Genomic DNA, 27,283 nt, shown 5'->3' with positions numbered 1-27,283 from the left:
AACTTTGAATTAAATTTGAAACACAACACCTTTTCATTCATATTTTAGGACAATTATAGCTCTAGGTTATTATATAACAATGGATAAACCACCGTCAAGGATCAAAACAATTCGTTTACCGAACGAAGCTTTTATGCAAGCTAATGGGTACAAACCGGCTCCTCTCGATTTGTCTGCTATAACACTGACTGCTAAATTGGAGGAATTGGTCGATCAATTAGCGGAAAATACCCATAATCTTTGGGCTAAAGAAAGAATACAAAATGGCTGGACTTACGGATTAAATGAGGTTAATTTCTCCCCCTGTACACTAAACTGTATTTCACCGATGATTAATATTTTATTGACGTTATTTTAGGATCCGGATATGCTCAGAAGTCCACATCTTGTTCCTTACGCAAAAGTCGATGAAGCTATCAAAAAAGCAAACAGAGACACTGCATCTGAAACGGTTCGAACACTTCTGGTATATGGTTATAATTTGGATCCACCTACCGGAGAACAACAAGAAACTTTGCTTGCTGACTTAAGCCGTTTACGACATATTGAATTTAGAACGTACAGGTTTGTATGGACTGACATCTTTTGTACCATTAATGTCAGTATATTATAACCGTTATTTTCCGAGCTTATGTTTTCTGAACAATCCACTACTATTGTTGTTGTTATTTCTAAAATTTTTGTAGGTTTCTGAAATTTTTTGTCTTCTATGATTCAATTTTCATTTTTGTTTACAGTAATTTTTTGTTTTTGACAATTTTGGTGGTTTTTTAATAAGCAAGTTATCCATATTTCGGTTATATTTATTAACAATAAATTGTTTTAGGGCTGAAAAGAACTACGCAGTCAGCTCAGGAAAATGGTACTTTGAATTCGAAATATTAACAGCCGGACCAATGAGAGTGGGATGGGCTAAAGCGGATTGTGCTCCAGGATGTATGCTCGGTTCAGATGAAAATACTTGGGCATTTGATGGATACAATGTTAGTGTATTTCAAATATCTTCTAAATGTTTAAATTTTTTATTAATTTTATATATATTAGTTACTATCAATTTAATATCATACATGTAGACTATCGATTTACATTATTACTGTACAAGTTCAATTTTGATATAAATCTTTAGATGAATAAGCACCATTGTGGTACTTTTGAACATTTCGGAATCAAATATCAAGTAGGAGATGTTATCGGATGCTTTATTGACATTACAGATGGCAATATAAGTGAGTCAATAGAAACAAACAAATCTGTCATGTTATCCTTGTACTGTTTTTTTGTAAATTTTATTGTTTTTTTTTATTTCCAAATCGAATCAATAGATTTATAGGTTAGGTACATTTAGTTTTGTTCTAATAAGTTACTACTGAATGATTTATTTGTCGTTTCTGGTTTGGTGAAGTATTTTTTTCAAAACTTGTGTATATTCTGCAGGAAGAGAAAGTATACAGCAACACTGCTGAATCTTTTGGCAAGCAGTGGCAAGTGGGAGATGTAGTGGGGGTTTTCCTCGACTTAATTGACCACACTATAAGTAAGAATTGCTGGAAATTATTTGCCACCAGAAGCTTATTTATTTTCATTATTTATAATGAATTTATTCCTGCAGCCAGTTTATATTTTTGTTGCATGTAAACGTTTTGTTTTATTCTTTTAATAATAAAATAACCTTCTAGCATGTCAGGCAACAATGAAAAAGAATTTTCTAATATTTTGCTTTTGTTGTTGTTAATCCTTACATTTTCTTTGAATTGAAAGCAAGGAATTTGTTTACAAATAATTCTCTATCTTCAATACTTAATTGAGTATATTTCAGATATATTTCTCATATCAAATGGAACCATTTTCATTTTTGCAAATAAAAAATATAACAAATGAGAAAAATCATGAAAACGTTGTAACAAACACTAGGAAGTCGAATATATTGGTTTAAACATTGAAAAAAAATATATTCTCACCAGAATTATTGGCATCCAAATACCAGCGTGGAAGAAGAGGAAACTTTTTCCTCCTGTTATTGTAGTAATGATATACTCATTAGTCGAGAACAAATAAATGAAGTTGCTGGTATATTATTCAGATCCTCTTGCAGATACAAATCTTTGAAAAAGATCTATATCGTAACCAGATTTAGCAGAAATATTTTGTGGGCTTTAATATAATTAAAAAGGAAAGTTTAAATGCTAAGAGCTGTTAAAAAATACTAAGATGTGGGATACACGCAAGTTTAAACATCCAACAAACACATTGAATATACTCCCACCAGAAATGTTAGCAGCCTAATGCGACTTATGTTTATTGAAATGCCAATTTAGAAGAAGAGCAACAAATAGATAGAACTGCTGGTATATTATTTTGTTCCTCTAGTAGATCCAAGAATATTTGGCATCTGTACTCTAACTATATTTAGCAGGACCTTTTGAGAAGAGAACTAACATTAGATTATGCTAGAACTAACTAGGAAATTCTAAATACTAATAGTTGGAAGCTAGAAAAAAAAGGTTATGAAAAAAATATCACTCAAGACTTTTGTAGTATAACGACCCATATGGTTGATAATGTATAAAATAATACCTGAAAAAATATGTAAAATAACTCGTCTCAAAAAATAATTTTAAGTTATTTTATTATACTAATGTCATAATTTATACTAAATTTAAGGTTTTTCATTGAATGGTGAACTTTTGATGGACGCACTGGGTGGAGAAACAACATTTGCAGACGTCCAAGGCGACAATTTTGTCCCTGCCTTTACGTTAGGGGTAGGCCAAAAAGCTAGACTTATTTTTGGTCAGGATGTTACACAATTAAAATATTTCACCATGTGTGGATTGCAAGAAGGTTATGAACCTTTCTGCGTGTAAGTATGCATATAAAAATTATGTAAATCATAATATATACAGAATTTTTTTATAGAAATATGAATCGTGCCGTTACATATTGGTATACAAAAGATCAGCCGATTTTTGAAAACACTGAAGATATACCTGATACAAAAATAGACGTTACTAGAATATTGGCAGGATCCGAAACGCCCCCTTGTTTGAAAATCAGCCATAACACTTTTGAAACCATGGAAAAAGCAAATTGGGAATTTTTGAGGTTAAGTTTACCCATAATATGCCATTCGCAGTTTATAACGTAAGTACCAAACACTATGTTAAATTTTGGGATGATTATTTACGTCGTAATTTTAGTGAAGAGCAAAAGATCCGAAGATGGGATGAAATTAGAATCAGACAACACAGGCTTAAAGTGGAAGTAGATCAACAACACGGTCCTCCAGCGGCTCATATAGAAAATATAATGAAAAGTGGATTTTCCATGAGCGATATTAAAGGTCTTCAAAGAAATTATATGGAAGATGCCATTGAATCCGATGAAGTCATGAAGCAGCATACTATCACTACTACAACTGGTAAATCCGTTAGATTACCAGCTCGACCGCCCAGAAAAGGTTCACTATCGAGAAATATGAATGGATACGACGAAGGAGGTGAGGAATAACAAAAGACCGTTTCAAACCAAGATTTTATAAAAATTTTTGCATGTTCAAGGTCTTGGTGTCAGTCCTACTAGAGGAGTACATAGGTCAACCAGTGAGCTAAACATGAATAGGTATAACGATATGCAAAATGGTCCGCAAGACAAAAACGAAGATAAAAAGAAACGAGGTAGATCACCATTCAGGTAATTTCGTGTCATATATACGATGCGGTACAATCATTTTTCAGATTTAGTAAAAAAATTCTTATTTCAGATTCTTTTCCAAGAAAAATCGCGAAGGTACCAGTGGAGAAAGGGACCGTAAAGGGAAAGCTAGAACTCCAGATCCTCCGAATCGTACTGGCGAACTATTTCCTCAAGCCAGATCCGTTGGTTTGTCTAATACAGCTTTACAAAGACATGCAACTATTAAACAGTCCCAGGTAAAAAATCCCACTGCTACTCAACCGCTCAATAGTGAGGTAAGAAAGCTATAGACGGAAAACCCTCTTTTTCTACAATATTAGAATCTAAAATATTGTAAATAATTCTAGGATTTTATTGTTTTTCTTATTCTTGTTCGCGAGATTGATCGGAGCTTTCTAACAGAGATTTAAGATATTAAGAGAATAATATCAGATTTAATTAAAAATATCATTTTTAACTTATTACCGATATGATAAGGTTGACATATAATAGTGATGGTGATGGCCACACGATGAACTCTTACTTTATTATCCAATATGAATAAATTATGATAACGTTAAATTAATCTTCAATAAAAAAATTTATCCAAATATTTTCCTCAAGGATTTTTTTATATTAGATTTCCTTTCCATTTCCTTGGAATCTTGGTGCTTTATGAGTTGATACATTGCATTATGTATTTTTATTTTCGCTTATATTTTTTTATTTTAAGCAGTGAAACAGTACGTGTTTTAATTGTCTATTGTCGTTTCCATAGTTTTTCTAATACTTATGTTCTGTTATTTTTCTTTTATTTCTTCTAGTTCTGAAATCCATGCCTCTAGTAACTCTCGTATCTTATTTTTCCTCTTTGCTAATAAAACTATATCCTCTACAGATTTCTTATTTCCATCTTCAAGCCTTTCAAACCTTAGGTTATCACCATTTCTTTTCCTCTATAATTTTCTATTGGTCCTGACTGTTTCACATTATTTTCGATCATTTCTATTCTGCCATTTTGTCTTATTATTCCCAGTATTTCCTTATTGTATTCCTTGGTCTGCTCCTTCTTCTTGATTATGGTCATCATGTGTCAGGTTCTTTTGAATCTGTGAATTTATGTGTCTTATTGTATTTTTGGGTCATGGTGGGATCTGTTTTTATTCTATTAGTGTTATCATGTGTCCAGTATGCTTAATTGTTTGCATTTTATATTTTTTCGTTATACTGGTATTATGATTTGTGATACTAGTTCTTTCTCTTTTGTATCTCATCCCTTTTTGGTGCAATGTTTACTACTATGTTTCTGTTTTATAATTTTTTTTCCGATTTTTTTACTTTCTTCTCCTTTTTTTTGCTTATTGTTGGGCTTCTCACCGCATATGTGGTATCCTTCTTTTTTAATTTTAATTAGTCAACTTAGGTGTTGATTTTTCAATAATTCTCCTTCCAAATGTTTTAATTCTATTACTTTATGTAATATTCGTCTTTTTTCGTCTTTGCTATCTTCTCCATGACCTGAACAAAAATGTAATGAAAATATTATTATATGAATTGAACTTAATGCTTCAATTTTGAGGTTATACAAAATGCTCATTAATTAGATTACGCTTCTGCTTTGCAAAATTATCGTGACCTATTTTTTTATTTATTATTTTCTTATTAAACATGAAATCAATTTTATAGCTTGATCTTCAACCACAGTCTTCTGCTGATAGACAACAAAAACAGTTAACCGTGACTCAACCATCAGATATAGAATCCGTTGGAAACGAAATTTACGATGCAGAATGTCTTAAACTTATTAATGAGTACTTTTATGGTAAGTATTCATCAATAATTAGTTAGGTATTAACAAAATTCGATTATGTCAAATTAGGGTACATATTGCCAAAAATATTTTCATATCAACCGTTAAGTCAAATCACACTGGTGTAGAAAGAGGTCACCGAAATATCACTGTTTGTTTAGTAGGTTTAATCAGTTAAAATTGAAATGCTTTGTACAAATAATTGAATGGTTTGTCTAACTACTAAGCACCTCTAATGACAATGGAATGGAACTTGAGGTTTGATATTTTCTTCAATTACACGAAATAATTTATATTCAAATTCAGTTTCCTCTTAATAATAAAATTTGTCAGTTATACGTTAAGGACCTTCCTCCTGATAAGCTTTACTATTTTCATTTTTCTAGGTGTTCGTATCTTTCCTGGTCAAGATCCTGCCCATTGTTATGTGGGGTGGGTAACAACCCAATATCACTTGCATAGTAAAGATTTCAATCAGAATCAAGTCCGTAAAGCGTCAGTTATAGTCTTGGATGATTTTGATAGGGTTATAGATGGGTAAGTAAATGTTGTTTACCTCCTATAATGAAAAATATTTTAATTAAATTATTTATTTTTTTAAGGGTCGACAGACAATCCTGTTACATGGTTAGAGCCGACGAATTGTACAATCAAGTAACACAAGACGCTTCTGGAAAAGGAGCGTCGCAAGGAATGTTTATTGGATGTTTCCTAGATGCTGCTACAGGAATTATAACATTTACTTGTGAAGGAAAACCTACATCGCATCGGTTCAAAGTAAGAAAATTAAAAAAAAAATCTATTCTTTTTTCTTATGTATATTTCTTGACAGATGGAACCCGAAACAAAATTATTCCCTGCTATTTTTGTGGAAGCAACTAGTAAAGAAGTTTTACAGTTTGAGTTAGGAAGAACATCTACGAGTCTTCCTTTATCCGCAGCTGTATTACAGAACAGCGCAAGGCATGTGATACCTCAATTCCCACCAAGATTGAAAGTACAATGTTTGAAACCCAACCAATGGGCTAGGGTGAGTAACAATTTCTCGATAACTTTATCGGCTTTTTGTCTTATTAATTTTTATGATAATACACAGTTTACTGTATTAATGAGTACAAAAATTTACTAACAAAAAAATAAAAAAGTCCGTTATTTTTTTAGTTACAATTTTAAAAGTAATAATTGATATGTAAACTCATAATAAACATAGCAATGTGAAAATTTAACTTAAAACATTAACCATAATCACAAATCGAAGTTTTCAGAATTTCAAGGTAAGTAAAATAGTTAAAAGCTCGAATTCATCAAAACAATTATTTTTTTACATTAATTCAAATACTTCGTAAAGTATCACCAAAACCCTTGATACTTTTTTTTTATTTATAACAGGTTCCAAACCAGAGTCTACAAGTGCATGCATTGAAACTGTCCGATATCAGAGGTTGGTCGATGCTTTGCGAGGATCCAATATCAATGTTGGCTCTACACATACCAGAAGAAGACAGATGTATAGATATCCTCGAATTGATAGAAATGGATAAACTTCTCAGTTTCCATGCGCACACACTAACTTTATACGCAGCTCTATGTTATCAAAGTAATTATAGAGCCGCTCATATTTTATGCAAACACGTCGATCAAAAGCAATTGCTTTACGCTATCAAATCTGAATATATGAGCGGACCTCTTCGACAAGGATTTTATGATTTGTTGATTGCCGTTCATTTGGAATCTACAGCAACAACAATGTAAGTTCCAATTTTTTTCTAATCTAATTTGGATGTTATGAAAATTTTTTATCTACTACTCTGTAGCATTTTCCTTCAATAATTTAATTCTACTTACCATTATGTTCTTTGAAGATTTCCATTTAAGTTTTTTATTCAACCTGATAAATTCGTAAATTGAGTTGAAAATTGTGAATGACATTGTTTGTAGATTTGAAGTCAATTAAAGAAGAAATTTCCTCTTTTCCCAATGCTAAGCCTCTGATGAGACCTCTTACCCAGCAAAGGCTGTGAAGGTATCTTCTATATGACTTTCCTGGCATTTTTGTATCACGTAATCAAACTATGAATGAAAATTGTCACCGTGCAATTTTCCGACAAGTTAAATTGAAAATTCTATATTTGTGTCAGTGATGTTTTTATTATTTTAGGGAAGTGTGTAAGAACGAATACGTCATCCCTATCGGACAAGAACTGAAAGATCTTTATGAAGATCCAATAATGGGACACAGTTTGAGAAAATTAAAAATGGAATCGGTTCGACCAGCAATGAAAATGTCCGAAATAACGTAACAATTATTTAATTATTATTTAAACAATTGTGAATAATAGATTTATATCGTAGGGATAACATAGGTGACATCAAAAATTTGTACGCACCTTTTTTTCCATTGGACGTTGTAAGAGATTACATTATGCAAGCTCTTGCGGAATCAGTTGAAATCAATCAAGTACACAATAGAGATCCAATAGGAGGTTCCAATGAAAATCTTTTTTTGTCAGTATATATTTCATATTCATTTTTGTTTTCAATAATTTTAATCTTTTTCTTAGACCGCTTCTTAAATTGGTTGACCGTCTATTGTTGGTCGGTATGTTAGGAGATGAAGACGTGGAAAAACTTTTAATAATGATCTGTCCAGAAACGTGGGATCCATCATTCGAAAAAGACGGAAAAGACGAACACCGCAAAGGTCTGTTATCCATGAAAATGGCGGAAGGCGCTAAACTACAAATGTGTTATTTGTTACATCATCTGTGCGATATTCAATTACGTCACAGAGTCGAATCTATAATAGCTTTCAGTCACGATTTTGTCGGTGAATTACAAACTGATCAATTGAGAAGATACATCGAAATTAAACAATCAGATTTGGCGGCCGCCGTTGCAGCTAAGAAAACTAAAGAGTTCAGATGTCCGCCTAGGGAACAGATGAACGCCATTTTGTGTAAGTTCAAGAGAAACACAGGTACGTTGAAAAAAATTGACAGCGTATTCATTGTTATAAATGTAGCTTGTAAATTTGTGTATATTCATTAACAGGAAATAATGGAAATTACAGCAAGGATAACTAACTTTAATTGTTGAAAAGTTTGTTTAATATTATGGCATCTGTTTGCTTTTATGTTTATTAATTCTAATCAATTATTCAAAATTAAACGAGTTATTCCACTAAATCTGAGCAAGTAATAATCTGTCAATAACGCAATCAATTCAGTATGCTTACATGAATATATATATATATATATATATATATATATATATATATATATATATATATATATATATATAAAACTTTTTAATTCGGTTAATCCAAATCAAACTACAACTTGGGGGAAAGCCTCATCTCAATCAAATTTTATGATTACATAAAAATGTCTTATTCTGGAATTGAAAATATTTTTATTAATTCTTTTACAATATCATCCTGTACAGATAAATGAATATTACTGCCGTTTTCCACAAAGTGACCACGTAACATTGCGATGTTGCAACATATCTAGTACGAAAATTATAGTAATCAGTGTGTCCGTGCATTTATGTAATCCTCATATTTATCCTTCAACTCAATATTGGGTATTCTGGCCTTTGCTGGCACTTAACCGACCAAAAGCAAGGTACAAGCTCATCTATAATTGCTATGACAACCGGCAAGCTCTCGAGGGCGGTGGTTACTACCTATGAGGTGGTATAAAACTCTATTGAGTAGCTTAACCCTTTGTAAGAACATCAATGTGGAATCAGAAACAATCGATAGAACAGCGAAAAGGAGGTATATAGAGAAAGAGACAGTCAAAGATTTTCATAGGAAACTGTTGATATTGCATCAACCTAGGGAGGAATAATATACGAATAAACAGGAATCTTGTCGGTGCATTGCCGTCTTAATGTATACAGTTTTTGAGACAATGGAGCTCCAGAGGAATATATGAAACAGAAGACGAAGATCTTTGGCGGTTGGAGTCATCCCACATCCTGAACTTTCTAAAAGGAGTTGGAAATCTGCTGTAAATACTGAGTGTCCCAAGTTACATAGCAAGAAAAGATCAATAGATCCTTTGGTTCGCAGTATACATGAAGCTCTAATCACAATAGACATATACAAATCCAGCGGTTTGAAAAGCTGGACAATATAGTATGAAGGGAAATAAAAGGGCGGATATATAAATGAAAAGTGCAGCCACAAGTTCGTTACTAGTTTCCCCAATTCACGTGTCCTATGAGGTCATAAAAATTTAGTAGACCGAAGAGCTGGAAACCACCAAGACATTCAAGGTACTTGGGGATAGTCTCATTCATGTGGGCTTCTTGTCTCAGCAGATATTGAAAAAATGATTGTTTCTCATGTTTATCCACATTTTGATCAGTAAATTATAGTTTGTTGTAAAAATTCGGAAATATTTCTTTCATTATTATGACTATTTTGAGAAAATAGTAAGATACGTATGTCAATTTTTTTTGTAGTATTTGTGCTAGTTTAATCCATATTTTACATCGTAGTAAAAGTAGATTTCCCACTTTTTCTTTTTTATTTAAAAGTTTTGGACCCAGTAGAATATTTGTTATTGATGATTTCAAAAAATAACTTGCTTGTTTATTTAATACCTGTTACGGTCTGATTCATTTTTTGTTTGTTGTTTTGTTTTAGTTTTAATAATTTACGCTTATTTTAATCAGAAAGTTTTTGTTTTGTTTTTTTTGTTAATAATGGCACATATTTTTTGAAAACTTATAAGTACTATACTATTATACTTTAATACATAAAAACTGCTTTTGGTTCCGCAGATGTCGCTATTTATTATTTTTGCTTCTAATTATAATTATTGTTTATATGTGTTAAATTAAGTTGTTCTTTAGTATAGTTATTAAAAAACTCCTACCATTATTAAATTCTCCTTCAAAATTTACAAATTGGTTAAAATTTTGTTTATATAATAACACACTGGGGTTTCTTAAGGTTTATAATTGGCATTTTTCTAGAATCCATCTGACAACTTTTCACCCTTCTGTTATGTCCTGCTCGTAGGCTCTACAAACTATCAGAACAGTCTAAAATAATCCAGGATATTCGATAACTATTAACTGATATAGGCCAATATAGAAGGGAAAGAAGAATAACCTAACTAACTGAACAACCAATCTAGCTTCGTTTTATTATTTTCTTTTGATATAACTTTATTATTTTCATTGCTTCATAAGTTATTACTTCCTACATTATGAATATTTTCATTTATTATGTTATTTTTTATTATATGATCTTTAATTTTTTTTTCAAACCTGAAAAATATGTGCCTTAGTTTTTGTTCTAAAGGCTTTAATAACAATAACCGTTTATTTCACTGTTACGGTCTTCCAATATTTTAGGTTTCAAAAACTTAGAGGAAGAGGATAAAGATAATTGCCCATTAGGCGAAGATTTGTGCGAAAGAATGAACAATTTCCACGAAAGATTGATGCGTCACGTTTCACTGCAAGCCCTTCTGACTCCAGAAGAAGAAGAAAATACCGAAGATGTAACTAAACCAGGGCCGTTTAAAAAATTGTACAATTTGATTAACGCGGTGAAAGATTTGGAAGAAGAAACTAAAAAGGAAGATGCGGAACCGGAAAAGAAAACGCCAGAAGAAATTTTTAGGAAAGTACTTATCGGAACTATTGTTAGATGGGCGGAAGAAACCCAAATTGAAAGTCCAAAATTGGTTCAAGAAATGTTTAGGTAATAATAGTTCTTAAATTCATATTCTCATTTTTGTAGAACCTCAGAAAGTTCTCGACATTGCGTGATATTTTTGGAATTTCTTCTCTCACAATTCGTTTGTCGACGATAGAAAGAGAAGAATTACTTAACCTTACATTTTCATTGTCCAAAGCTGTAACAATACTGTAACGTTTCTGGGATGAAAGTTGATTTAACACTGTTAGCAATCTCTTCACTTTATACAACTCGGATTGCCTTATAATTTCTTTTGAAATGATAGAAGAACCTTTTACAACAACTTCCAGAAACATCCTGAATGTACCACCATTAACTTATGACCGGCACCGACAAATGTGGTGCAGCTGTGTCCCCTTCACAATATTTTGTTAATACAATTAATTTGATTAGTACAAAACTTTTAAACGTTAGGTTAGGTTAGAGTATATTCGTTTTCTTTTCCTTCAAATAAGGGCGAGCTTTGTCCAAAGCTCTTCGATTAATCATTTTGTACTAAGTACTAATAGAGAAGATGTCATCAACATTCTTCATATGTTCTTCTTCTTCTTCTAGTGTCTCGAATAAACCCAAAATTACATGATCTTTCTGGAATTCACAATTCTAATCAATGGTGACAGAAGTATAATAAGTTAACCTAACATTTTCTTTGTCCAAAGCTATAACCGACATTATTTGATGTTTGTTTCTAAGTATCGTTCGGTAGGTTGTAGATAGTTTTATTCACCGAAACATGTGTCGTTTCTAATTTAATTTTTTTCCCCAAATTTCAGTTTACTGGTGAGACAATACGATTCTGTTGGAGAGCTTATAAGAGCCTTAGAGAAAACTTATATCATCAACGCAAAAACTAAATCGGACGTAGCAGAAATGTGGATAGGTTTGAGTAAAATTAGAGCGTTACTACCCGTCCAGATGTCACAAGAAGAAGGGGAATTGATGAGAGAACGTTTATGGAAACTCGTGAATAATCATACGTTCTTTCAACATCCCGATTTGATTAGAGTTTTGCGTATCCACGAAAACGTTATGGCTGTTATGATAAATACATTAGGAAGGAGATCACAGGCTCAATCTGATGCCAGTACTCAACAGCAAAATGCCGAAGGGGAAGTTGTTATTAAAGAAAAGGTGTAAATACATAATACATATTTTCAGGTTATTTAAATATATTTTTTTAAATTACAGGATACTTCTCACGAAATGGTCGTTGCTTGTTGTCGTTTCTTATGTTATTTCTGCAGAACTGGGCGTCAAAACCAGAAAGCAATGTTTGAACATTTAGATTTCTTATTAGAAAACAGCGACATTCTTCTATCAAGACCTAGCTTAAGAGGATCCACACCTCTCGACGTTTCTTATTCCTCTTTGATGGAAAATACCGAACTAGCTCTAGCCTTACGAGAACATTATTTAGAAAAAATCGCCGTTTATCTATCAAGATGTGGTTTACAATCGAATTCAGAGCTAGTAGAAAAAGGATATCCTGACTTAGGTAATAGAATAGTTAAAAATATTCATTATTTGAATAGAAATGAATATTCAATCAACCCCTTATTGTTACTACTTTGTTTTTAGGTTGGGATCCAGTGGAAGGGGAGAGATACCTCGATTTTTTGAGATTCTGCGTATGGGTGAACGGCGAAAGCGTCGAAGAAAACGCCAATCTCGTAATAAGACTTTTGATTCGACGCCCCGAATGTTTAGGACCGGCTCTTCGAGGAGAAGGTGAAGGTTTGTTAAGAGCTATTGTAGAAGCTAACAAAATGTCCGAAAGGATTGCAGATAGGAGAAAAATGATGGATGAAGCCGAAGGTAAAATTAATATCTATTAATAAAATTTGTTTCTAAAAATAATTTATTTAAGCAGGAACAGTGGTTAATGTCGCGCAATTCACACATCCGTTACCCGAAGGTGATGACGATGAAGATTACATTGACACTGGTGCTGCCATCTTAAATTTCTATTGTACTTTAGTCGATTTACTCGGTAGATGTGCACCGGATGCGGCAGTAATTGCAGTAGTAAGTAAATCTTGTACTCCAAATAATTCAAACCAGTATTTTGATGTTTTTTTATTTAGGGCAAAAACGAATCACTCAGAGCAAGAGCTATTCTACGATCTCTAGTACCTCTAGAAGACCTCCAGGGTGTTTTGAGTCTCAAATTCAGCCTTCACAATCCAGCTGCAGGAGAAGAAAGACCTAAATCTGACATGCCATCTGGTTTGACTCCACCGCACAAGCAATCAGTAGTATTATTTTTAGAAAGAGTATACGGCATAGAAACACAAGAATTGTTTTATAAGCTGCTCGAAGAAGCATTCTTACCTGATTTAAGATGCGCCACTATGCTCGATAGAGTAAGTTAATCATTTTCCAATGATAATTCAACCGATAGCTAATTTTTCAATGTTTCAGAACGATGGAAGTGAATCTGATATGGCACTTAGCATGAACCGGTATATAGGAAACTCCATCCTCCCCTTACTCATCCAACACAGCAAATTTTATAGTGAAGCAGAAAATTACGCTTCTCTATTGGACGCAACTTTACACACTGTTTACAGACTTTCCAAGAACCGCATGCTTACCAAAGGGCAGAGGGAGGCAGTTTCCGATTTCTTGGTAGCTCTTACTAGTCAACTACAACCGTCGATGCTTTTAAAATTACTTAGAAAGTTAACTGTGGACGTCTCTAATCTATCCGAATATACTACAGTAGCGTTAAGATTATTGACGTTACATTACGAGAGGTGTGCTAAATATTACGGTTCTAGTGCCGGACAAGGAATTTACGGATCATCCAGCGATGAAGAAAAACGATTAACCATGATGTTATTTTCCAATATATTCGATTCATTAAGCAAGATGGATTACGATCCGGAACTTTTCGGAAAAGCGCTACCGTGCCTAACGGCAATTGGTTGTGCTCTGCCACCAGATTATTCTCTATCTAAAAATTACGACGACGAATGGTACACGAATAAAACCGACAAATCTGGTACCGACGGTCCTTACAATCCACAACCTATCAATACATCATCGATAGTTCTGAACAACGACTTGAACAATATAGTCCAACAGTTTTCTGAACATTACCATGATGCTTGGGCTTCGAGAAAGCTAGAAAATGCTTGGCAATACGGAGAGAGTTATTCCGGATGGGAAGGCAACAAAACTCATCCAAGATTGAAACCATACGCAATGTTGAATGATTATGTTAGTAAACTTTTCACATATTCCAAGGTTAGAGTAATTCTGATTTGATTTTTTTTAGGAGAAGGAGAGATACAAAGAACCAGTTAGAGAATCTCTTAAAGCACTACTTGCTATCGGATGGTCTGTAGAACAACAGCAAGTTGATTTGCCATCTAACAATAGGAGTTCTGGAATGAGACAATCCGGCGAAGGTGCTTCAGCTTTCAATTACAACCCTCATCCTGTGGATATGAGTAACCTAACCCTATCTAGAGAAATGCAAAATATGGCGGAAAGATTGGCCGAAAATGCTCACGACATTTGGGCAAAGAAGAAAAGAGAAGAATTGACAACTTGTGGAGGAGGTGTTCATCCCCAACTGGTACCGTACGATCTACTAACCGATAAAGAAAAGAAAAAGAATAGAGAGAGATCACAAGAGTTTCTTAAATATTTGCAATATCAAGGATTCAAATTACACAGGTATTTGAATCAATTGTTACCACATTTTAAGAGTTGTAACTACTGCCATTTACTTGTTTTAGACCAAATCGTGGCGGATTATCAGAAACTGAACAATCTACTTCTGGTCCAGCAATAGAACTGCGATTCGCCTACAGTCTCCTAGAAAAATTAATTCAATACTTGGATAGAGCAACGGTTAACATGAAACTATTGAAACCTTCACAAACTTTCAGCAGACGAAGTTCTTACAGGACTTCGTCTCGTGATATCAAATTCTTCTCCAAAGTCGTACTACCTCTAATGGAAAAATACTTTTCCACTCATCGTAACTATTTCATAACTATAGCAACTGCCACAAATAACGTAGGAGCTGCTAGTTTGAAGGAGAAAGAGATGGTGGCTGCTTTGTTTTGTAAACTGGCCAATCTATTGAGATGCAAGTTGGCAGCTTTTGGTGCCGATGTTAGAATCACTGTAAGGTGTTTGCAAGTTTTGGTCAAAGGTATAGATGCTAAATCCTTAGTGAAGAACTGTCCTGAATTTATAAGGACCTCGATGTTGACGTTTTTCAATAATACGGCTGATGATTTGGGGCACACTATCATTAATTTGCAAGAGGTTTGTACTATGCTTTTTTTATGTTTCAGACGTATTGTGTGCCAAAATGAAATAGCGGTCAGGAGAGGTCATTCATTTGGCCTTGATATGCTCACGCTTATTTTTAATTTCAAATATCATTAAATCTCATTAAAACATTTTTTTTCTAGGGTAAATACGGTCATTTAAGAGGAACGCATTTAAAAACATCGACGTCTTTGTTTTATGTCAACGCCGTAGTTTTACCTATTCTCACATCACTTTTTGATCACCTCGCCCATTGCGAATACGGCTGCGATTTGTTACGTAAGTTATAGAATCGTGTTATTTCAATAACAACCACTGAATAAGTAATATTTCAGTTGACGAAATTCAAGTGGCTTCCTACAAAATTCTACAAGCCCTATACACCCTTGGAACGGACCCAACTCTATCTCATGACAGAAAATATCTGAAAACTGAAATGGAAAAATACAGACCGTCATTAGGATCGTGTTTAGGAGCTTTTAGCTCGACTTTTCCTGTTGCTTTTTTGGAACCACATTTAAACAAGCACAACCAATATTCGTTATTAAACAGAATTGCAGATCATTCTCTAGAGGCGCAAGGTAATTAATTACTTTTCATCTTTGTTCATATGAAAATATTTTCATTTTCAGATATAATGGCAAGAATGGAAAGCTCAATGCCAACTCTTGAAGCTATAATTTCCGAAGTAGATCAATTTGTTGATAGCGAGAAGACTTACAGCGACTCCCCGCATATTATCGACGTTATTATGCCGATGTTATGTTCATATTTGCCATTTTGGTGGTCTCAAGGTCCGGATAACGTTAGTCCAACTGGAGGGTGAGTTTTAGTACAAAAATAAACAAACAAATACAAAACCAAACAATGTTTACTACCAATATTCACAATTACACTGTCTGACATTTTGATTCTCAGTTTTCAAAATGCATCACCGTATATTTGTTAATTTTGAAAATTTTTCGTTTAAAGAGGGTTACTTAGTGAAGTAAATTTGTTATAATCGTTTCCATTGTTCATACTAAGAATATTAATAATGATAATTTATTTATTTCAGTACCCACGTATCAATGGTAACTTCAGAACACATGAATCAATTACTGAAAAACGTTCTGAAGTTAATTAAAAAGAACATTGGCAACGAAAATGCCCCCTGGATGACCAGAGTTGCCGCGTACACTCAACAGATTATTATAAACAGCAGTGAGGAGCTACTCAAAGATCCATTCCTTCCTTTGGCCGAAAGAGTAAAGAAAAGAACTGAAGCTATGTTTCACAAAGAAGAAAGTCTGAGAGGATTTATCAAAAGTTCATCAGAAGATACTTCTCAAGTAATTAGAACCAAACTTGTGAAATATACATTTATATCGTTAAATCGATATTTTTAGATTGAAACGCAGATACAAGAAGATTGGATACTTTTAGTTAGAGACATATATTCGTTTTATCCTCTTTTGATTAAATACGTCGATCTCCAAAGAAATCATTGGTTGCGTCACAACGTAGCTGAAGCTGAAGATCTTTATAATCACGTCGCAGAAATATTCAATATTTGGTCAAAATCTCAATATTTCCTCAGGGAAGAACAAAACTTTATTTCAGCTAACGAAATCGACAACATGGTACTTATAATGCCAACTGCAACTAGAAGACCTGTTGTACCGGACGGTAGCCAACCTACTGTTGGAAAGGTGAGTTAAAATCAATTTTTTTCATTGTATATGCTAATATCACTTTGAATAATTTTAGAAAAAGAAAAAACATCGCGATAAGAAAAGGGATAAAGATAAAGAAATCCAAGCGTCGTTAATGGTAGCCTGTTTGAAACGGCTCCTACCTGTCGGGTTGAATCTGTTTGCAGGACGTGAACAAGAACTAGTACAACATTGCAAAGACCGGTTTTTGAAGGTAATTTTTGATTTACCAAGAACTATTATCTCCTTTGGGCACTTTGAATAAACATCTAGTGCCTGATAACCACACAATCATTTTTATACTTTCTTTCAGTCTATAAGTACCAATAGCAACATCTTTTTGCTAACTATGTTACTAAAAAAATCGAAGAATATTTCAATGAAAATAAAATAAAAATACTTGTAAAGCAAAAAATACACTGATCAAAGAGTTATGGTATCTAGAAAAAACGTTCAAATGGAATACAAAAATAAAAAAAAGTTGAAATTTAGAATTTTAGGAGACTGGCAACACTATGTAGGATTGAGTCAATCTTGCAATACAATATTACAGGTATCACAAGTGTTAGTATTCATCCCACTGCGACTCTTGAGGCACGACACTGCCACGAGTTTTCATCGAGTAGGGCATCAGTCTAATATAATATGCAAAATGATGAAGGTTACCGCGCTTTTTTTTACGTAACTGTAGCTACGACGTGTTAAAATACTCAATATTAATGTCCCGAGTGCATGTCAAATTGTCGATAATTTAATTTTCTCGAGTGCGCGAATGCGCACGAGAGGAAATTATGAGACAATTTGACATGCACGAGAGGGCATTTGGGCAGACTATTTCCTGAGAAAAATTTAATTTAAAATAAACAATAATTGTTCCTTTTCTTAAAATATAAAATTAAAACCAAATGATGTTTATTAATCCTAGACGAAAATTTGGCACTAGTGCAAATTATCGATAATTTGCACTAGTGCAGTATTATCGCTGAAATTTGATCGTTGCTAGGTAAACATAAAATATTACAGCTTTTTGGTTGGCTTAAATTTTTCGAAGGAAATAGTCAATATTTGTTCTATAAAACTCATGTTTCCTTTTTCGATTATTGTAAGCACTTGTGAACCAATTTATTTGCTAAAATCTATACCAATAAAGTTCTTTTACGAAGACCAAAACCTTAACAAGAAAGAAATCCCTACATATGGCAGTGTTAAAACTACCGGCCTGAGTCAGACCCGTTTATTTATCACGTTCGCACCCGTGAAACTAACACGTTAAAGCTGAGATTAGGTTGAAGATTAAGTTTGCTCAGGGAAATCTTCAACTTCAAAAAAGAAAACATTGAAAGTGAGATTAGATCGTCATTAAACAATTAAAATCATTAGGACACAGTAGATTTTAAACAATCTTAGTGTATATCAAAATTTGATAGACAATTTGGATGTGAAAATGATTTTTGACAATATGGTATCGAAAAACATATGGCTTTTCCTTTTTCCTATTGTATGAATCACAGTGATAAAAGAATCTTTTCTCTTCCATCAGATCTAGTTTTCAATTTTTTGATGGTATATTTTTTTATTTGTTTTAGAAAATGCCGGAATACGAAATAATTGATTTTGCCAAAAACCAACTGACATTACCAGATAAGATTGATCCAGCAGACGAAATGTCATGGCAGCATTATCTCTATAGTCAGTTAGGTAGCAAAAAAAGTGTTTCAGTTAGTCCGATAGACAATAACGGTAAAAATCAAGTGGACGAAACTGTGGACAGGATAGTTGCAATGAGTAAAGTACTATACGGACTTCATATGGTGAGTTTAAATCGACATATCATATTTTTTATTTATACGATCGGGACGTGGATTTGAGCCTGTCAAAAGAAGTTGACTTGTGGTGGTCAAGAATGAAAACTCACCTCAGCCGACGGGATGGAAACACTACACTCTCTCAATCAATTGCATTTCAGAACGACTGTATATTTATGTAACTGCGTTACCAATTATTAAAAATTAATATCAGAGTTTTTTATTGATTCAGCATTACATATTTGTCTTTCTATTTATGAAAAAAAAATTAGTTTGGAGTATTTTAGTTTATTTTCTTATTGGTTTATATTATAATAAAACTTCATGGGTTAGCATAATTAAATCTTCAGGGCCTTACAGAAAATATTTATTATAATTATTGAGGATTTGTACTGCAAAGAGTTTAATAGCTTGCAAGGTTTTTTTGCTGGGTCAAATCTCACGTCAAAACCAGAATACTTTCATTAATATGAATTGTTTAAAACTTACATTTCTCTTGATTAAATTTTCTCTTGAAAATTATTGGTGAAATCACTGTGGCTCCACTTCGTCGTAGTCCCCCATTAAAAATATGAAATTTCTTCAACACAACTGACACAGTAGATTAGTTGAAGCTGAAAAATATTTTTTTTATGAAATAGCCCAATATATACAAACTTACACACACATGAGGATGTATGTGAATTATTCTAATTATCATTTATCAAAGAATTTGCAAAAATACACAATGTATCCTTTATTTATTCCAAAAAGCATATATTCACACTACAAAATAATGGATTCAATGCCTGAACACAATTTTGGAGCTATCCCTCCAAAAATTTACCTTAGCTTGGCCTTACCCTTCTGTGAGCATGAGCATTTTTATTTTTCTACAAGTTACACTAGAATACGAATACAAATATTTGAATAGAATAATTTCAAAATGAGAATGTGAAACTTGAATTAACATATTGCTCAATGACTTACTCGAACTTTTTCTACGTTTACATTTTTATCGTATTTTGCTTTGGGCACTTTTTCATCTTCTTTTATTTTGCAAATGGCTGTTAGATCGATCACCCGCAACAGCAGCAGAAAGGCGTTTACAGAAGCGTTGTTTCGACTCAAAGGAAGCGAGCTGTACTATCTTGCTTCCGTCAAGCTTCTTTGCACAGTTTGCCAAGGTTTGTTAAGTTTGTAGATTTCGACGAGTGACTTTTAAAAATATTAAAAATTATTGGATGCTAACAATCTAATTCTTTTGTTTTCAATTTTTTTACCGATAAATCTAACTTTTCATTACCGATTGTGCTGTACTAACAGGCTACGAAGCCAAAAAATAACAAAGATAATTGGAAGAAAGTTTTGGGAGCCGCTAGAAAAAGAGCTGCACTGGCTTGCTTCAGGATGAGGCCTCTATACAAATTGAGCAGGTATATAGCTACCTACAAATTTAGATAAAACCTATTTTTCGATTTATTTACTAACATTTTTTTAATTTGAAAATCTAACTGTATATTTTTAATGATATTCTCTCTCCAGGCATCGTGCAATTAATATATTTATAAGAACTTACCGTGACTTTTGGCTACAAGATGAAAATATCGGTCAAGAAGTAATGATCGAAGATTTAACTCAGAGTTTCGAAGATGCCGAATTGAAGAAAAAAGATTCCACAGATGAAGATAACAAACCGGATCCTTTGACTCAATTAGTAACTACATTCTGTAGAGGGGCAATGACTGAACGTTCCGGAGCGTTGCAAGAAGATCCCTTATACATGAGCTTTGCTGAAATTATCGCTAAATCTTGTGGTGAAGAAGAAGAGGAAGGCGACGAAGAAGAAGGTGGCGGCGAAGGAGAAGAGGGAGCATCTTCAATTCATGTAAATATATTTAGATTTATCTAAACCTGAGTTGAGTTTAATGTTATTTTACTGTCGTTTTATCTGCTTTCTTAGAAGCTTCAATTCATGGTAAGAACAATTTTTTCATAGTGTTTTCGCCTAATTCTTTCCAATCTCGTATAATGTAGAATTAATTTTTTTTGTTCGATTTTAGGAACAAGAAATGGAGAAACAAAAACTACTGTTCAATCAAGCTCGTCTTGCCAATCGAGGAGTGGCTGAAATGGTTCTGCTCCATATCTCAGCTTGTAAAGGCGTCCCTTCAGAAATGGTAATGAAAACGCTCCAACTTGGGATCTCAGTCCTTCGTGGTGGTAACTTTGATATACAAATGGGAATGTTGAATCATTTGAAAGAGAAGAAAGATGTAGGGTTTTTCACTAGTATTGCCGGATTAATGAACAGTTGTAGTGTATTAGATTTGGACGCCTTTGAGAGGAACACTAAGGCAGAAGGTCTTGGAGTTGGATCCGAAGGTAAGTCCGAATAAGATAACAGTCTGATCACTACAAATCACATTTCAATATTTATTACCATCTTTATTATGAGCAGTAGAAACAAATTTCCTTTCATTGAACTTTGAACTTTTTCTGCATCCATGAAAGGCTCCAGAACTGACCCCCAGGGGCTGTTGGATCTTTTCATGCCTTATAGAAAGAACGATCACTCAAATAATACAATATTCTGGTGACTAGGAAACATATATTCATATTTCTCTTACCATCTTTATTATAAGTAGAAAAAACAAATTTCCTTTCATTGAACTTTTTCCGTATCCATGAGAGTCTCTAGAGCCTGGCTTCTAGGAGCTACTGAATGTTTTTATACTTGAAAAAATGCCTCATGAGGAAGTAATCGCTGTAAGAGGAACCTATTTTTGAGGCAAAAGAAAAATTTTGCTTTAAAAAAGTCATAGAATATTTTTTCAACTGTTGAACTAATTGTATCACTCTTGAAAGAAATTTTCTAGATGAATTGAATTAAATTTGGTTTGAAAATTAATTTTTTTCTTGCTAGACTGGGAACTTGATGTGTTAAATGCGTTTTTCTATTTTTAGGTGCTGCTGGGGAGAAAAATATGCATGACGCTGAATTCACTTGTGCCCTTTTCAGATTTATTCAACTAACTTGTGAGGGTCATAATTTAGGTAAATGGACATTGTCAGAATAATGATTTTATATAACGAATAATCTTTCAGAATGGCAGAACTATTTAAGAACACAAGCTGGTAATACCACAACAGTTAATGTAGTAATCTGTACCGTTGATTACTTACTCAGACTTCAAGAATCCATTATGGACTTCTATTGGCACTACTCTAGTAAAGAGCTCATTGATTTAGCTGGTAAATGGAATTTTTTCAAAGCCATAGGTGTAGCCAGTCAAGTTTTTAACACCCTAACAGAAGTTATACAGGGTCCTTGTACCCTTAACCAGCAAGCTTTAGCTCATTCCAGGTGAGGATCGAATCAAAATGTGTGGTACTGTAAGTAAACATAAAAATTTACAGATTGTGGGATGCAGTTGGTGGTTTTCTCTTCCTCTTCTCCCACATGCAAGATAAACTTTCCAAACATACCAGTCAGGTGGATTTGCTCAAGGAACTTCTCAATTTACAAAAAGACATGATTACAATGATGTTATCTATGCTTGAAGGTAACGTTGTTAATGGTACTATCGGTAAACAGATGGTGGATACGCTAGTAGAAAGCGCCAGCAATGTGGAACTAATTTTGAAATATTTTGATATGTTTTTGAAATTAAAAGTTTTAACTTCTTCCGCCGGTTTCCAAGAAATCGATTTGAACAGTGATGGTTGGGTGTATCCTAAAGATTTTAAAGAAAAAATGGAACAATCAAAGAACTACACCTCGTATGTATAATAATTTACGACAATTTTATAATTAAATTGATAAAATTATATATTTTAGGGAAGAAATCGAATTTTTATTAGCTTGCTGCGAAACTAACCACGATGGTAAAATCGATTACGTAGATTTTATCGATAGATTCCACGAACCTGCTAAGGAAATAGGTTTCAATTTGGCTGTTCTATTGACAAATCTAGCGGAACACATGCCCAACGAACCTAGATTAGCAAGATTTTTGGAAACCGCAGGATCGGTACTGAACTACTTCGAACCATTCTTAGGACGCATTGAAATTTTGGGAGGCAGTAAACGTATAGAACGAGTCTATTTCGAAATAAAAGAATCTAATATTGAACAATGGGAGAAGCCTCAAATTAAAGTAAGTTGTTTTCAGAAAAAATTACGTCATTCTGATGAGACCCACATAGGTCGAAATCGGTCGATTTGTAATCATCAGAAATGGTCCATATAAGTCACTGTCTTAAAAGGAGATCCATTTTAATATTATTTGGATATTAGTCAGTAAAGAAGTTGTTTTCTCAGAAGTTTTCATTCGAAAATATATTTTTTTAAAACAAAAGGAGATATAGGACCAATGTATAATATATTATGCGCATTTCCAAATTTATGAAATGTTATTTGACATTTCACTACGATTACAGTGGTTTGTAATTGGAAGTGGGATTAGCATTTACTGATAAAGGCATTACGCTGTTCTGACGAGACTGAGAAAATCAGTCTTTTCTTGTATATATATGTATTTTTTAGGAATCCAAACGTGCATTCTTCTACTCTATAGTAACAGAAGGCGGTGACAAAGAAAAACTTGAAGCGTTTATAAACTTCTGTGAAGATGCCATTTTTGAGATGCAGCACGCCAGTGGTTTAATGGCCGTGGAAGATTCTGGAGGTGGCGGACCTCAAAGATCGACTAGTTATAGTTATATGCAACAAGAAGACGAAGATAGATTAACAAAAAATCCCATACAACGAGGATATACCGCAATCAAAGAAGGAATATCGTACGTCTTGTCTTCACTTAGTCCATCAAACATTAAACACAAAATATCGGAGATGCAACAAATGACGTTCGCGGAATTGTTTATTGGCTTTTTCAAGATGATATTCTATGCGCTTTACTATTCAGGTTTCGGCGTCGCCGTTGTTATCAAATATATTTTAGGTTAGTTGGTAATACAAAATAAAAAACGTCAAGAACGTTATTCATCAACTAATGAATGGTTTCAGGTATTCTTATGTTGTTGATGAGAGGTCCAGCTGTCGAAGAACCCGTTATTCAAACGGTGGTAGAAGAAAAAGTTGGTCCTTTACGGGTACTGCCATCTCTACCATCTACAGAAGAACCAAATACGCAGATGCAAGCATTCGGAGTCGATATAACAAAAGAAGATAACGGACAGTACAAAATGGCTCCACACGAATCACCGCAAGGAAGTCAACCTTCTTCAGGGGAAGGTGAGACTACACCGGAAGAAAATGGAGAACATGCTGAAATGGAAAGTCTTGAGCAACAACCGTTATCTTTATCTGATCTTTTAGGGTGAGTTTAGATGAATTTTTAGGCGTATGTTCATAATTATAATTTAACTTAATAGTGGAGAACAAGCGAAGAGGGCACAACAAGAGAAAGTCGAGGCGCAAGCTGCACAACAGGCAGCTATGCAAGCAATAGAGTCCGAAAGCAAACAAGTTCATCAAGTTGAAACATCTGCCATGTCTCAAATTAATTTCGCTTCGTATGGACATAGAGCGGTGTCGTTCCTCGCTAGAAACTTTTATAATTTGAAATACGTGGCTCTAGTTTTGGCTTTTTGTATAAATTTCATGTTACTGTTCTACAAGGTTTGTATGCATTTCACCGAATAAATAATTTGTACTAATATTTTGTATTTAGGTTTCCAGTCTTAACGAAGAATCAGGTAGCGGTAGTGGTAGCAAAGGTATTCCAGAAATCATCGAAGGTTCAGGATTCGATTCCTCTAGTGGCGCAGGTTCGGGCGACGGTGAAGAAAATGATTTACCAGAATTAGTGCACGTTGATGAAGATTTCTATTACATGGCACACGTTATGCGGTTAGCAGCGGTACTACATAGTATTGTTTCTTTAGCCATGTTAATAGCTTATTACCATTTGAAAGTACCTTTAGCTATTTTCAAAAGGGAAAAGGAAATTACGAGGCGGTTGGAATTTGAAGGATTATATATAGCTGAACAGCCAGAGGATGACGATTTAAAGTCGCACTGGGACAAATTGGTTATTTCAGCTAAGTAAGCGTTACCAATATATTTATTGCAAACAAAAACACACTACAAAGTTTACATTATAATCTACACTATTATGGAAATTTTTTAACAAAATTATTAGAATGCGGATGCTTAATGAAGATTTGTTTATTGAGATGACAGGAAATGGAAAAAGTTGTGAAGATAATTTTGGATATTTTAAAAAAAAATTTCTTATTAAAAATTAAAATAGTTTAATAAAGAGAAATGTGGAAGTAAATATTATTAGCTGAAGGAAAAAAGTAAATAGATTGATAAAAAATCGTTCAAAACCATAACCGGAGTGAAGTGGTGCTAGCAGTTTCGTCGTTTTTTGGCTATAGAAAATCGCATAATCAACCGATTCCAATGAATTATTTTTTAAATCATTTATCGCTGATTTGACTGAAAAAAATTACGGGAATAAAAAAAATGGGAACTTATATTAGTTTCACGGCTTTAACCGTTCATGTAATTGTACTCATTCACATATTATTGTTAATTAAAAGTAAAAGAATGATTTTTTTATATAAAAACACTTCATTTGATGCTTTGCAAAAAAGTTATAAACGATTATATTCAAAGAAATGAGTTTCTGACAACATTTGAAGTCTATTTTCTTCATCCACTGTACAAAGAATGATTTAAGAAAAATTAATTGAAATCAATGATTTTTCGATATTCTAGAGCCCAAAATCGAGGGGAGCTTGATAGTAAAAAATTACCAAATTAAATAATACAATTTTATTAATATGGCACTTATACTAGAATAACTATAATGGTTGGCTACCTAAATTATTTTTTTTTTCAATTGTTTGATAGTTCCGATACACAGTTTTTTTTCTCCCAACATTTATTATTCATTGTTTAACATCATCCATCAACATATTCTTCTCTTTCATTTTCAACAGCTCCAATCATTACTTTTTAGATCTTTTCCTGTGAATTACTGGGATAAGTTCATAAAAAAGAAAGTACGCCAGAAATATAGTGAAACTTACGATTTTGATTCAATCAGTAGTCTGTTGGGTATGGAAAAGACATCATTCCAGCAGCAAGATACCGAGGAGAAGAAAAATCTTATATCGCTGTAAGTATATTTTATTCTATTGATCTTCATGGATTTTTTTTTGTTTCTAAAAGTTTCATCAGTTCTAGTGATACCTTTTCCTATCACCAGTCAATATTGAATTATTTCTCTGGTGAGCTTGCTTGAAGGACTGAATACATTTTCGGATTTGGTAATACATCTATTTCATTATTGGTAGCATTTTCAATTATGGATAGTATGCCACTTCATATAACACAGTTTACAGCAACTATTAAGAAATTTTAACAGACCAGTCTAGAGCATTCAAGAACACCCCAGTATACTGATAACTGCATATTAGTATATATGCAAGAAAAATAAGTTGAATAATTAAACGACTTATTCCCTTCAAGCAAGTAATTGGTGATTACTTTTTGTATTACGCTTAGACTATTACCATTTATCTAAAAAATCTTTTTCGTTTTTTAGAATTGTAAATATCGATTGGAGATACCAAATATGGAAATCAGGTGTTACGATAACGGATAACGCTTTCTTGTATTCCTTATGGTATTTCACTTTTTCTATTTTGGGCAACTTCAATAATTTCTTTTTCGCCGCTCATTTACTCGACGTAGCCGTTGGTTTTAAAACGTTACGCACGATCTTACAATCTGTTACTCATAACGGAAAACAACTTGTATTAACAGTGATGTTGTTGACGATCATAGTATATATTTATACGGTTATAGCATTCAACTTCTTTAGGAAATTTTATGTTCAAGAAGAAGACGAGGAAGTTGATAAGAAGTGTCACGATATGTTAACAGTAAGTAGTATATAATTCATTTGATTAAAGAAAATGAAACGTTTAAAAATTTTATTTTTCAAATAAATAATTGAACCCTGGGTACTAATGACTGCATATTTTGTTTTAGTGTTTCGTATTCCATCTTTACAAAGGTGTCAGAGCTGGTGGTGGTATAGGTGACGAAATCGAACCACCAGATGGCGATGATTACGAAGTATACCGTATTATGTTTGATATAACTTTCTTCTTTTTCGTTATTGTTATACTATTGGCCATTATACAAGGTTAGTTTGATTTTAGAATAAATATTTACTTGTATTCACTTTTTTCCGGACATATTCAGTGACAGTTTCTAATGAGAATACTTATGATTTATTATTATCAATATTTGATTGTATTACATCAT

The 27,283-nt window shown here is 33.2% G+C and overlaps 1 protein-coding gene across 13 annotated transcripts in view; it reads left to right on the top strand.

The window, feature by feature from the left end:
* Positions 1 to 27,283, top strand: part of LOC130441892 (ryanodine receptor) — a 39,214-nt gene that overhangs the window by 10,742 nt on the left and 1,189 nt on the right. For 2 of the 13 annotated variants that reach the window (XM_056775733.1, XM_056775730.1), the window contains 47 exons: positions 49 to 289; positions 359 to 564; positions 827 to 983; positions 1,435 to 1,534; positions 2,662 to 2,860; positions 2,917 to 3,141; positions 3,198 to 3,496; positions 3,558 to 3,690; positions 3,761 to 3,929; positions 5,359 to 5,494; positions 5,869 to 6,019; positions 6,085 to 6,259; positions 6,315 to 6,512; positions 6,872 to 7,230; positions 7,641 to 7,778; positions 7,835 to 7,987; positions 8,044 to 8,438; positions 10,856 to 11,207; positions 11,978 to 12,335; positions 12,393 to 12,699; positions 12,783 to 13,019; positions 13,075 to 13,229; positions 13,289 to 13,567; positions 13,626 to 14,426; positions 14,485 to 14,888; positions 14,951 to 15,488; positions 15,638 to 15,773; positions 15,830 to 16,075; positions 16,127 to 16,316; positions 16,552 to 16,825; positions 16,883 to 17,185; positions 17,244 to 17,402; positions 18,775 to 18,999; positions 20,047 to 20,159; positions 20,518 to 20,860; positions 21,036 to 21,357; positions 21,940 to 22,029; positions 22,081 to 22,339; positions 22,393 to 22,755; positions 22,814 to 23,132; positions 23,522 to 23,936; positions 24,002 to 24,314; positions 24,370 to 24,616; positions 24,669 to 25,042; positions 25,968 to 26,126; positions 26,556 to 26,895; positions 27,005 to 27,161. In XM_056775733.1, coding sequence (XP_056631711.1) covers positions 49 to 289; positions 359 to 564; positions 827 to 983; positions 1,435 to 1,534; positions 2,662 to 2,860; positions 2,917 to 3,141; positions 3,198 to 3,496; positions 3,558 to 3,690; positions 3,761 to 3,929; positions 5,359 to 5,494; positions 5,869 to 6,019; positions 6,085 to 6,259; positions 6,315 to 6,512; positions 6,872 to 7,230; positions 7,641 to 7,778; positions 7,835 to 7,987; positions 8,044 to 8,438; positions 10,856 to 11,207; positions 11,978 to 12,335; positions 12,393 to 12,699; positions 12,783 to 13,019; positions 13,075 to 13,229; positions 13,289 to 13,567; positions 13,626 to 14,426; positions 14,485 to 14,888; positions 14,951 to 15,488; positions 15,638 to 15,773; positions 15,830 to 16,075; positions 16,127 to 16,316; positions 16,552 to 16,825; positions 16,883 to 17,185; positions 17,244 to 17,402; positions 18,775 to 18,999; positions 20,047 to 20,159; positions 20,518 to 20,860; positions 21,036 to 21,357; positions 21,940 to 22,029; positions 22,081 to 22,339; positions 22,393 to 22,755; positions 22,814 to 23,132; positions 23,522 to 23,936; positions 24,002 to 24,314; positions 24,370 to 24,616; positions 24,669 to 25,042; positions 25,968 to 26,126; positions 26,556 to 26,895; positions 27,005 to 27,161 — 12,212 coding nt within the window. Of the gene's footprint in view, positions 1 to 48; positions 290 to 358; positions 565 to 826; positions 984 to 1,126; positions 1,227 to 1,434; positions 1,535 to 2,661; positions 2,861 to 2,916; positions 3,142 to 3,197; positions 3,497 to 3,557; positions 3,691 to 3,760; positions 3,969 to 5,358; positions 5,495 to 5,868; positions 6,020 to 6,084; positions 6,260 to 6,314; positions 6,513 to 6,871; positions 7,231 to 7,640; positions 7,779 to 7,834; positions 7,988 to 8,043; positions 8,460 to 10,855; positions 11,208 to 11,977; positions 12,336 to 12,392; positions 12,700 to 12,782; positions 13,020 to 13,071; positions 13,230 to 13,288; positions 13,568 to 13,625; positions 14,427 to 14,484; positions 14,889 to 14,950; positions 15,489 to 15,637; positions 15,774 to 15,829; positions 16,076 to 16,126; positions 16,317 to 16,551; positions 16,826 to 16,882; positions 17,186 to 17,243; positions 17,403 to 18,774; positions 19,000 to 20,046; positions 20,160 to 20,517; positions 20,861 to 21,035; positions 21,358 to 21,939; positions 22,030 to 22,080; positions 22,340 to 22,392; positions 22,756 to 22,813; positions 23,133 to 23,521; positions 23,937 to 24,001; positions 24,315 to 24,369; positions 24,617 to 24,668; positions 25,043 to 25,967; positions 26,127 to 26,555; positions 26,896 to 27,004; positions 27,162 to 27,283 lie in introns of all 13 variants that reach the window. The other 11 variants (XM_056775735.1, XM_056775726.1, XM_056775736.1 and 8 more) reach the window with 9 other exon arrangements.

This window comes from Diorhabda sublineata, chromosome 3 (assembly GCF_026230105.1).
Source record: "Diorhabda sublineata isolate icDioSubl1.1 chromosome 3, icDioSubl1.1, whole genome shotgun sequence".
Taxonomy (NCBI): domain Eukaryota; kingdom Metazoa; phylum Arthropoda; class Insecta; order Coleoptera; family Chrysomelidae; genus Diorhabda; species Diorhabda sublineata.
Note: the sequence above shows the minus strand (reverse complement) of the source record. Positions and strands in the feature narration are given on the sequence as shown.